Source organism: Centropristis striata, chromosome 5 (assembly GCF_030273125.1).
Source record: "Centropristis striata isolate RG_2023a ecotype Rhode Island chromosome 5, C.striata_1.0, whole genome shotgun sequence".
NCBI lineage: Eukaryota > Metazoa > Chordata > Actinopteri > Perciformes > Serranidae > Centropristis > Centropristis striata.
Genome location: NC_081521.1, coordinates 33,856,549 through 33,868,950, shown reverse-complemented (window position 1 = coordinate 33,868,950; position 12,402 = coordinate 33,856,549). Strand labels below are relative to the sequence as shown.

At 38.0% G+C, this 12,402-nt stretch overlaps 1 protein-coding gene across 2 annotated transcripts; it reads left to right on the top strand.

Annotated features, from left to right (window-relative positions):
- The first annotated feature begins 815 nt into the window (after positions 1–815).
- Positions 816–7,825, top strand: znf740b (zinc finger protein 740b). 2 transcript variants are annotated; one of them, XM_059333998.1, is made up of 7 exons: positions 816–894; positions 2,691–2,842; positions 3,028–3,261; positions 4,083–4,211; positions 4,298–4,427; positions 4,866–4,984; positions 5,427–7,825. In XM_059333998.1, the coding sequence occupies exons 2-7, from the start codon at positions 2,798–2,800 to the stop codon at positions 5,574–5,576; spliced, it is 807 nt and encodes a 268-aa protein (XP_059189981.1). In that variant the 5' UTR covers positions 816–894; positions 2,691–2,797; the 3' UTR covers positions 5,577–7,825. The 2 variants fall into 2 exon arrangements, with proteins under 2 accessions (XP_059189981.1, XP_059189983.1); XM_059334000.1 differs by lacking the exon at positions 2,691–2,842 and having other exon boundaries at positions 843–894.
- The last annotated feature ends 4,577 nt before the right edge of the window (positions 7,826–12,402 follow it).

Sequence of the window (12,402 nt, the reverse complement as noted above, 5' to 3'; positions counted from 1 at the left end):
GAGGGTCCTTTGTTATTTTTGAAACATTTCCAGTGAATTACACAACTGTTCTGAAATTGGTTCACCACACACTTTGGTAAAATCCTTTTGAAATCTCTAAAAATCTCTCGCCATGATAGTAACAAACAATATAATAAATGTTTAAGATGTAGATACAGTTGATTCAATTATTTAATCAATTATAAAAATAAAAAATTAATACATCGATATACCAAGTAACACATAATAAATATATTAAATACATTTAAGGGTTCAGACATTTCATTTTTTTTAAAGTATTATTTAGTCCCTGAAATGTTAGAATATTTAGTGTCCGTAGAATGCCATAAATTATTTTAGTTATAGGAGGAAAAATAATAAATGTAGGTTGTGTTTTAGAAATTGTATGTTAATAAAGGTTGGAGGAGTAAACAAATGTGATTTAAATTATTTATATATATATATATATATATATATATATATATATATTAAAAACCTGGGGATATCAAGAGACACATAATTAAGACGTACAAGGAAATATTTAAAGGTTTACATATTTCTTGAGTATTCTTTAGCCCATTAAGTGTTCCAATAGAGCGTCTGATTTCTCTTTTGAAATGTTGAAGTGTGGTTTCCTTTTTAGTGAATGTATTTTTTCCATACAAAATAAACAGGTTAAAAAATAAATCGTTTATCAAGAAAGTTGCTAATTGCGTCTCTAGCTGCCTCGCTCCCTCACAACTATGGCCGCGTATGTGGGTCATTCTGCTTCAATCACGTGGCGGGGCGTCTGGCCAATCAGCAGTGGCTCCGGGGAGCACTTCCGGTGGCGTTTCCTGTCAGTGTTTGTAAACTGAGAAAAAAATTGGAAGTGCGACAAGAAATAATAACCTACATAACTCTAAAAATCAAACGGTAAGCAGTCGTTTTTACAACGAATTTCAGTCGCGGCTCTTTCAGCGTTTTATAATCTGCCACGCGTGTGTTCGCAGCAGCTGTGGCCGGTGAGGGAGGTGTTATTTAGCGGTCGGCGCTGAGCCCGCACGCCCTGCCTGGCTGTTGTTGTGTTGTCTGGGGCGGGGGGTGGGGGTGCAGTCATACAAGAGTTGTCCCAAAACCCAACTACTGGCTAGCTAGCAGGTTAGCCATTTCTGTTTCATTCAACAGAGACTCTCAGCATGCTTCACACTTCCCAACCTGCAGGCTAAAAAAATCGCATTGAAAGACAAAATGTCTCTCCTGTGTGCTCTAGATGTAATCCCGGTTGATAAATTGAGCTCAATTGTGCAGAGATGGTCGCAATTCCAGTACTGCTACGTCTTTAAGACGAGCTAGCTTACTGGTGCTCTAATGCATAATTTCAATGAAGCACTCATCATTAAATCTTGTATTAAATTAGGCAAATGTGTTCCAATGAAGTGGTAAAGACGCAGTGTTTGTTTACTATCAGAAATTTCATGCATGGTCTATTTCATGTAAACATAAAACTGCCATAATCATATTACACCCTATGGCATATTCTCTGTTGCATGGTATGTGCTTTATTTTTCCCTTTGGATATTTTTTCCCATTCTGTTGATGCACACGCACATGCATCAATCACATGGTTTTATTCTAATTTGCCTTGCTACCAGGGGATTAATGTGTTTATGTCGAATCAATTGATTGGTAGTGCCAAGAATACAAACAATCACTACTGAGTTGGTCAGTCTGAGTCTCTCTAACCTGTAATTTCTAGTCTTTTGTGTGTGCTAAATACCAAAATATATTATCAGTTCATTTTCTTCTGTAGTTCTATTAGCAAATTTACATGAAATGAAACCAAAGTAAGTCTAATTTTTTCAATTCATTGTAAAGTGTGTAGGTCTAATTGCTTACAGAACTGTTCCTGTATGTTATACATTTAACACTGAGCACTAACATTGCAATCTTACATACTAAAGGTTGAAAGAAGTAACAAATGTTCCCCAGTCACAAGTCAGTAGTTACTAACTGCTCAAGAAGTCAAATAATTTGGAAGATATTTTAATTCTAAAATCATTTCTGTCCACCCCATCTTTAACTATTTATAAAATAATCAAACTACAAAATGATAGCTCACTGACTGGAGGTGGTAGAACTGCATTTTTCTCTTCAGAATTGATCGTGCAAGCATGAAAGACAAGACAAAAAGTCCATTATAAATGTTTGTTGTATGCTACAAATGTATAAACAATTAATTAGTACTTTTACGCTGTAGCTATCCGTTTCAAAGACATGTTTTTGTGATGTTCAGTCATTATGAGACAGTGTGTTTTAGGTCACTGAGTATAAACATTTCAGGCATCTGGAATCTCAATGCAGCCAGATTTCATGGCCTGAAATCCAATTTTAGATAATTGTCTTTTATATATTTCAGTGTTACCTCATGTATGAAGCATTTGTTTATGTATCATACCTATACAGCTGTTTTCATTTTTCCCACTGGATGTCATTATTTTTCTCAATCTGACTGTTGTGCTTTCTGTCAACCATTGAAGCATGCTGTGCACCAAACCATTTGGGGCTTTCTTGCCTGATAGACTGCACCTATCAATGCTGGACCTACATTTCTGGGCCATGTAGGCAGATTTGGTGACTTGTGAAATTAATTAGATTGGTCTGGTTTTCCAGCTCCTGATTCCAGCATGTTAAAAAATGTTAGCCTCATGTTGTGATGCCTCTACTTTCAGGCTTTGGCCCTTGATGATTTGGGTGGGTGTGGTCTCTTCTGTTACCCCTCATCCTAACTGAAGCCCCCCTCTGTTCCCCCAAACACACACGCATTCAAACCACGGCGATGACACACAATTCCAACAACTCTGTTCGAGACCATATGAAATGGGTCAGTGGAAGTCTCTTCATCTCCAGAATCACCATCATGTTTTTAGTTTGTATTCCCAATCCTGATGCCAGTGCATTTCCTTGTTCCTCCCATTACTCAACACCCTCTCCTTCCCCGACTCACTGTCTCTGTGAGGAGTCCTGCGGCCCCGTCTTTCTGCTCTGACACATTGTTTGTGTTGCCAGGCTGGGTTGCTGGGCTGCGAGGCGGTGCTGTCCAGCATGGCCCTGATGCAAGCCAACAACATCCCAGGACAGAAGAGGATGATGTCACCCTTGGGTCAAGGGCACAGGGCCAGTCCTGAGAGCCACCAAACCCACTCTCAGCACAGCCACAACCACCATGGACACCAGGTTCACCATGGGCAACCCCACCACAGCCACATGGGCCATCCTTCAGCTGGGAGCTGTCCTCCCCTGGTAAGAGAGAGAAAACTGGGCCTGGTCTCTCAGAAAGCGTGTTTAACCCTTGGACACTAAAGAAAAGTATCAAAAAACTTTTGACATTTGGAGATTTCTGCAAGAATAGCATTTTTTTGCTATTGGATATCATCAAAACAAAAAAAAAACCTTGAAAAGATTTGAATGCGCTGGGACTATAGTTTGTGGCTGTAAGGTTTCGTGAGGCTGTGATTATCCTAGGGGTCACAGCAGCTCATTTATACAGTGAGGTCAAGTTTAAAAAAGTAGCTTCACTATGATAATCCATTTTTAAGGACGAGCTTTTTGCTTTCTGGTTGTTTTGCTCGTCTACTCTCTGTTGTATATAACTCCTCTACTCTGAACCACTTGGACTACAGCCACAACATTCTAGAAAGTTTGCTATGCTGGCGCAGGTGCACACACAGCGGCATGTCCGCTCTTTTAAAGTGAAGCCAAAACATGTCAATCACCCCATGGTGGCTGGCTGTTAGTCTAGGAAACACTTGATTTAATATGCAGCAGAGTTTTCTAGTGTAGCATCCATTTTAACTGTCAATATTGTATGTTCATTTAATTGTGAAAAGCCAAAATTATGATTGCAATGAATATTCAGTTAGTTGTGTATCTCAGATACTTGCTTTTATTACATTATATACATATTATTATTAGTATATTATAGAGCTTATGAATTACTTAATGAGGGGGAAGTGAATATATGTTTGCTTAATTGCAAACTAGCCTCTTAGACATGTACTGCAAAATAACTGTCCCAGTGGCAAACTGTGCAGTTTACCTACTACTATTCCTTCCTCCAAAAGCTGATCCGAAAAGACGGGGATTATCACTCATCAAGAATGATGGATGGAAAGGACATGCAGGCCAACCAGAATATGCAGCCCAAGAAGAAGCACAAAAAATCAGCACCATCCAGCAAAGTTAAAGTGGAGGTAAGCATTGGGAAAAAAACAACACTGTGCAGAGATCTACTCTTGATGTTCAATTCACTTTAAGTTCATTTTGTTATTGTTGTTAGCATTTAGTTCCACCTATGGATATGGACGATGACAGTTCCTTGAAGGTCCAGAAGAACTTTATCTGTGACCACTGCTATGGAGCTTTCCGGAGTAGCTACCACCTCAAGCGACACATACTAACACATACAGGTGAGAACTCATTTGGGTGTACTTCAATGCGGCCTTTCTGGCATTTAGTGGTTAACCATGTGAAACAGGGTGATGAAATGAAGAGTGGAGCCACTATACAGCCAGTGGACCTCAGTATGCATCCACACATCTGAAGCTCCATCTGCTTGGATTAAACTACAAAAGAAAAACCAGACACAAATCATGCTAAATTATTTTAATGCACATTGTGCATGTTTTTAATTTATTATGGTGCCTTATTTATACTTATATTTGTCCTTACTCTTCTTCTTTTTTGATAATGTTGGTTCCGTGTTATTAAAATGCTGCTCTGTTGCTATAATCTCTCTCAAAAAATATAATTATAAATGCTTATTAAAAGGTCTTGCACCTTGTCTATATATATTCCACAAATCTAAAATATATATTGCTAAATTCTCCATCTTTGGTTGTTTACAGGAGAGAAGCCATTTGCTTGTGACGCCTGTGATATGCGGTTTATTCAGCGTTACCACCTGGACAGACACAAGAGGGTGCATAGCGGAGAGAAGCCGTACCAGTGTGATCGCTGCCATCAGGTTAGACATCGCTTTATTTTCAGTTGCTTTGGCACATTTTTCAGATCAGATGTTAAAGACTCAAAATTATAAATGTGTATGTATTCAGAATTGATGAAATGCTTGCAGGTGAATCTGCAGGCAATGTGCAACTTTGTACTGTTAAAACTGATGTATGCCATACAGGAAACATGAAGCCTTGGCGAAGCATATAGACTGTCTTGTTTGTAAACAATAACTTAAGGAATAGAGGAATAGATATTTACTTTGATGAATAAACAAAAAGGATAGGAGCTTTTGTAGATAATGCATTGCATGGCCTTTGTACAATTTTTGTTTAGGATTATTTGAGAAATGTACCAGTAAGCGACTAAGTAAAACTGTGACAAATCAATCACTCTAAGCACCGTTAGTGTAATTGTTCCATTAACTTTGACTGAAACGTATCTTTCTTTGCCTCCAGAACTTCTCACGGACAGACCGGCTGCTGAGACACCGACGGCTATGTACAGTCGGGATGAGCAAAGAGGAAAACCAGTACTCACAGGACGCATCTGCCCATACAGCTTCCTGGAGCCCCCTACAGCCTTCAAACAACCGTCTGACTGTCTGACCCTCTGCTTCCCATAGAGACCCAACAGACAGAACAGCAGTCTGCAGCTCGGTGACGTCACACATTGGAGCTCAACAGTACTGTAACCTGAAAAACAGCCTCGCTCAAACACAACCAGACTTTAGTTTGCTCTCGCCAGCTCTTACACAGAGCTTGATAGTAGATTTTTGTACTTTTTTAAAGTTTAAATCATGATACAGACAAAGGGGGAAGGATTCATTCAGTACCTTGGAGAGCAGGTCTTGATATTATGGCAATAACTGAATGAAAAACATCTCCTTTTATCTGAAAGGTTGCAGATATTTTTTGGTATTGCTGCAGAGGGATTACATGTATTTTTTGCCACATTGACAGCTAATGCATCGTGCAGCACCTTTTGGGTATCCTGTTGACCTGCAATCAACTCCAGTGCAACCCAACCTACTACATATGGACAGTCCAACTAAGGACACACAAACAGAACTGTGTAGGTTTTGAGTTCTGCCCATTTTTTTGTTCCTAATGCTACAAATCAAGTACCAGCTAGTGTTCATAAGTGTCACAGCAGACTTGTGGTCCATGTTGTGGGCATCGCCTGTTTTCCAACACACAAGTCTTAAATGGATCTAAAACAATTTCTTGTCTGCTACCGGCCCAGCTGTAAAGCTGAACTACAGGTGAAATTCTGTTGGTGATGTGTATAAACAGGATGAAAAACACTAAAATTTAACTCCTGAAATGTAAAAAAAACAAAAAACTAATCTTGGTGTTAGTCAAGCTGTGTAGCGACTGTTGGCTCACATATTCACTGTTCCACCTTGTTTTAAAGGAGTTTTGTCCTTACTGTTGATAGGTTACACAGTTGAAAAACAGTAGAAAGCTGACAGGTTTTATCGGGAGAATTTCTGGACAATGTGACCTTTTTTTATACAGTAACTGGATGTAGGAACCACCTCTCTGTTGCAGAAATTAGGTGTTTCTATAAACCCCCTCAATATAAATGTGTACTGTCTCTCTGTTCCTAGAAACCACTGTCAGTCTTATGTGTTTTTTTCCTGATCAGCCTTTATAGATTTTTCTGATTTTGAAAAACGTCCGTCCTTTCAAAAGTATTTTGGAAAGTGAGGCTGAATGTTATATGAAAACCAGAAATGTATCTGAAAAATTGCATTAGCACAAAATTGGATTAAATTAAAACTAGTCCTAGGCCTAAAAATACACTTAAGAATTCTCACACACTGTATGCTACTAATTAAAGTAATTAAAGTAGATTTACTGGAAACATTTTGGTATGTAGGTCATCATCAGGTTATTATTATATACATAAACATAAGAGTACTGAAATGTTGTTCCCAATAAATCTCCTTTAATTGCAGTGTGTAGAAGTTTTTTGGGCCTCTGATGCATTTATCATCCTACTAGTTTTACTTTTTGATGGTTCAACTGGAAGTACTGGATTAATTTGGTTTGGTCTAGTCAAATCATCAAACCATTGCCCATATCAGTTCAAAAGGCTCTAAGCATATTTTGGTTCATTAACAGATAACGAGAGTTCGCCTCCGTCTTGACCTGACTGAATGTGATGTGAATACAGTGCCATGTCGTTTCATCTCCAGCTTAACTTTGAGCATCTTCAGTGAAGATGAAGAGCAGTGGACAGGGGAATATAAGGCCCACGTGGTGTTTTCTACGTTGATAACCTACATTATATTATGTTCAGGCCTCTGTATGACGACAGAAGATGTTAGCTCAGTTTTAGAGGATTGTATTGTAGCCTGGTACTTATGTTGCTGTCAGACTTTTAGATTATGTGGAAGGAGTTTGGGGCCCATCACTGACCTGCCTACTTTTTATGAAGTTAATATATATTTAAATTGTATTAGGGGTAGGAAATAGTATGTATGGGACCTATACTTCGAGAGAAATTCAAAGTATTTACAAAGTAATAATCCTTAGTCTGATGATTTCATATGACAAGAAAATGGCTTCAATCGGCCATGGCAGTAAAAACCGCCACTTTTGCCCTTTTTAGTATAGCAGCCATGATTAGTCAGCATACTTTTTAATGTTTCCTTTGCATGTATTTTTTTGGAGGATTTTGTGTATATTTTGTTTTGGTAAAGAGTTTTTTGTTTGTTTGTTTTTTAAAATGTGAGCCCCACCTTTTTGTCATTTTAAGGATTGGAAATCAAGTTTGACTCAATCATACTGTGGTAAATGGAGTTTTAGGGCCCCAAGACTCAATAAAGCTGTTACACTTTTTCAACAAATCCATGTTATCACATTTTGTGTGTGTGTGTGTGTGTGTGTGTTTGTGTGCGTGTGCGCGACTGAATTTATCTGCATGCTATGTTTAAGGATCCAGATTTTCCTTTTTTGTTTTATTTTTTCTAGAAGAGTATGAGTATATTTGAGCACTTCACAACACAAAAAGGCTGTAAAAAATCACCGTGACTCATTTCAGTTTTCTTCCACTGTGGTCAACATAAAATAAGAGATTAAATGACTGGTCTTTAAATGACACATTACCCACTTGGAAACATGTAATGCACCAATCCTGTCAGCAGGTGGCATATATAACCAAATGAGGGACCCTTTTTTCTCAGCACAGTGATGAAAAAAGTTATTTTCAGATTGGTGGTAATTAAAAACGATCATACAATGCTCTGTGTAAAAAGGGAATTAACATTAATAAGATTAAAGCAGATAGTCCTTACTAGATTTTCCCTCTGCGGGATAAATTAAGTCGTATCTTATCTCACTTTCTATGAAGGTTAATAATCTTTGATTTAACAATAAATTAAATGGCAGGACATTGCTACACATAAATTTTTCTTGGGAGGAAGTAGTGTGGGGGGGAAAAAAGCCATTAGATCAATGCAGAAAGGGGATTTGACTCCTGTGCAGGGCTGCAACTAATGATTAGTTTCATAATAATAATCGTAATATTTTCTTGATCAATCAGTTAATTGTTTTGTCAATAACTGACAGTCAGTTTATCATCATGTATGACAAAGTAAAGCACAAAACCTGCAAATATTTGACTTTTTGACTTACTACATTTTCTATAATAATGTAATAATCAATGTATCAAGTAATCTTTGCCGCTCTAGTCTCGTCTCCACATTCATTTGTCATGAAAATACAGTTTTGGTCAGAAGATCATTGATCCACAATGAGACCACCATAAACATCATATTATACACACTATTGTTTAACAATTACAAGGTAATTAATCATATACTCAAATAGACGCCATTCTAAGCATGAATAAAACAAATGTTTGTTCATTCTTTGTGACATTTATTCAATTGAAAACTGTACAAAGACAATATAATTTATGTGCAAACTTTTGCTTTCCTAAATAGTCTTAATTCTGAATTTAATGGATCCTGCTTTTATTTATGTTTTCAACAGCATCTTAACTTGTTTGTAGTATCTACTCAAATATACTTTTCACAATAAATTGTCAGAAATAATGATACATCTCCTTGATCCAGAGTCTTAAAATGGATTCCCTTTTTTTCTGAACAAAAAAACAAATCTCTAAATTTACAATTATGAAGAAAGTCCTCAATTCTGAGAAGCACAATTAATAATGAAACTCAGTCAGTGATTATAAATATACAGTCATGTAAAAGCTGATATCTAGCCATTTTCCATGTTTTTTTATTGATAACGATTTTGGTTATTATCAAGAAAACCATCGATATCAGCTCTTAAATTAAACTCTTATGAGCTATTTTGTTGTTATTATATTTGTGCAAATATATATATATATATATATATGTATATATATATATATATATATATATATATATATATATATATATACGCACACAACAAGCACAATTAGCCATTACAAGAGCATTATCACTTTGGTGGGTTTCTACAAAGCCTCGTCTGCACCACAAGAGGGAGATGTATCATAAGCTGCTGTCTGCTCACAACCAGGAACAGATACTACTTCACAGTGCAAAGCCAAGTGCTCTGTAATTCTCTCTCTCTCTCTTTCTGAGTAGCCATTATAGCTGAGACAACAGATAATCAATAATCAATACACCTCTTTAATGAGCCTATCACCGATATCATGGGTTGAGATAGGTTGTAATATATATCCCAGATCTGATATTACAACCCAATGCAAATATACAAAAAATCATGTAAAAGTTGTTTAGGTCAAAACAGTCACATTTGATGAGTTTGCAAATCCAGCTTAAGTATAAAACGTAAGTTTTAAACATAGCATAGCTTAATGCCACTTATGTCCAATACCATACTGATAACAATCTGCCCATACCAGTACTACTCAGATTCTTTTCCCCCTCTCTTAAACAACTAAGCTGTTAATAATAAAATTTGTCATGACGCACTTTGCTTAACCTATCCATCTAAAAACATCATATTGAAACAAATAGTCAGATACAATGTGACTTAGTTAAGCCATACGTTTCTCAGAGTTTACAGCATGTCGCTAAAAGTTTAGTTAAGCATTTACTAAAAAAAGTATACACAGCAGTCAGTTCTGTTTAAAGAAACATGACTTGTTATAGCCGGTAAGAAGTACTATTGTCAAAGTGGGTAATCAAACAGACATAACAGTGTGTGTGGTGATAGCTGATACCCACATTCCCCCGAGAGGAGGGAAGAATTTCTTCAAGTACATTGCCCCGTCATTCTGTCTGCGTAGGTATTGCCACATCAGACGTATGTTAGGAAGTGCAGATCATACCCTTTAGCACCTTCCTCTTTGCTATTGACCAGTTCCTTAATTAAAGCATTAGGATAGGCAGGATGAGATCAGCCTGAAGGCTGCTGGGAGTGTGCGCCTTCCCCCATGGGAGACATCCCCTCCCTCTGCAGCCTGATTTACAGCACCCACAGGCCCCTGGCACTTAACAATGGACCTCCTTAAGTGTGGTAGATGGGGAGGAGACCAGAGAGGGGGAGATAACACTCCATCTTCATACACAAAGTGCTGAAATCATCTAGGTTCGAAATCATCTCTGCGAGACAGACTGATCATGGAGTCAGTCCAGAGGTAAAGTGTAGGAGTGCTGCCTTGTGCTCAGTCTGGCTCACTCCATCAGGGAGGAGAGCTGTTTAAGAGTGATAGCCAACTCTCTACATCCTCACCTCTCCTGTCAGAGGCATAAAAAAACAGGTCCTCCAAACAGAAATTTCCCTTTATAACCAGTAAATCTCTGTTGACTGTGCGTACTGTGTTGTGTAAACAAGTGGGTGGTTCAGAGGTTTACAAAAACAAGTGCTCAGCAGCAGAAATGTTCTGTCTCCTACAAATGTTTGGATGCCCCCTGATCAAATACATCACAGGCTCACAGCAAATGATTGAAACACTCCCAACAATAGCTCCTGCTATCTCCCTCTCCCCGAGGTGTGGGAGAGCCTTTTCATCTCAGGCTTTGATTAATAAAGGAATCGCTGGTTGGCTGAAAGCAGCGATCTGCCCCCCCCCCCCCCTCCAACATCCATCATGCCTATGACAGCGCACCTCTCTGTGTTAATTAGCGGTGATATTTAAGCTGTCTGAGGTGTTCCATGGCCGTCAGCGTGGTGGTGGTGCTGCTTAAAATTTCAATTCCTCGGTCCGGGTTACTCCCATTTTCCTGGACACTTCAGTGAACACGTCCTCAAACGTTCACGTACAGGGACAGGCCAAGTGGCAATCAAGGCACAACAGTAAATAAGAATATTTACTGCTTTTTTCAGCTGTTTTTCTCTCAATGTAAACTGAAATATGAAGAATCTGAAATCACACAAATTAACTGTGACATAACCCTGTTTTGGTACTTTTTAAAAAAAAAAATTACATGCATTTTAATGGTATTCCAACTGCCAGCATTAATGTAAAAACATAATTTTGACTCATTACACTTGCTCAATAACTACTTGATATTATATGAAAGAATTTGCCATAAATCCAAAGTTCTCGTCAAACAATGAGCAGTGAAAGTGTGAATGCATTACTTATTAATGATTACCAAATATTGTAATATTCTCTAATACTGAGGGCTATTATTCAGAAATTAATTATGCATGTAGCTGAATCCTGGTCTGTCTTATAACCAAAAGGCATCCTGCACCAGTATGAGAACTTAAGCGATATAAAATTAAAGAATAGCTGGGTTAAGTGAAGGGCAAACAGCAGCCATTTCATACCAGTCTGACAGGGGTAAAAAAGCCTTCAAAGTGTATACATAGTTGGTCTATACACAGTGTCCATAGGGTGCATGGATGTTACTGACCGTGTTACCAAAATCTAGTATGGAAATTACCAAAGGGGTGTCTGGCAGCCACCTGCCTCACAAAACATCTCTGATGGGGAACGGTCTGTCATATCATGTTTCAAACTGTCCCATATTCAAATGTCTGCCACTACTTTTCTAATTAGTGTAACTCAACAAGATTAATTAGCCTCTGAAAGTCATTCCCGGTTCTACAAACCATATCACAGAGGAGAGGAGAAGCGAAAGCCATCACCCATGTGACTGGTAACAAGGGAGAAGTAAAGTTTGGCCTACTTGCGTGTTTTGATACATTCAAATCATGAATATTCATACATGAAAATTAATCTCCAGTCAAGTCTTTAAATCTTTAGAAATTAACTTTTTGCAATTTGAAGCCTGAGAGATTTGAGAGAGAAACTGGTTAGGGGAGAACAGGGAAACGGAAATCTGAGCAATGGCACCATACGACATGTATACAGCAGGAAAATCACACGTGTTAATGAGAAATAATGAATTCCATTTATTTACTTCAGTTTCAGGGTGTGCAGAGCAATACACTAAACAGCCAGTCCTCAATTTAAATGGTCAGACTGTGTCCA

What these genes read in the sequence shown, in the direction of transcription:
- znf740b (XM_059333998.1), top strand. Translation starts at nt 2,798, where the DNA reads ATGACACACAATTCCAACAACTCTGTTCGAGACCATATGAAATGG. An exon ending in CTGGGAGCTGTCCTCCCCTG is followed by an intron (nt 3,262 to 4,082) that starts GTAAGAGAGAGA and finishes TTCCTCCAAAAG; the next exon opens with CTGATCCGAAAAGACGGGGA. An exon ending in ACACATACTAACACATACAG is followed by an intron (nt 4,428 to 4,865) that starts GTGAGAACTCAT and finishes GGTTGTTTACAG; the next exon opens with GAGAGAAGCCATTTGCTTGT.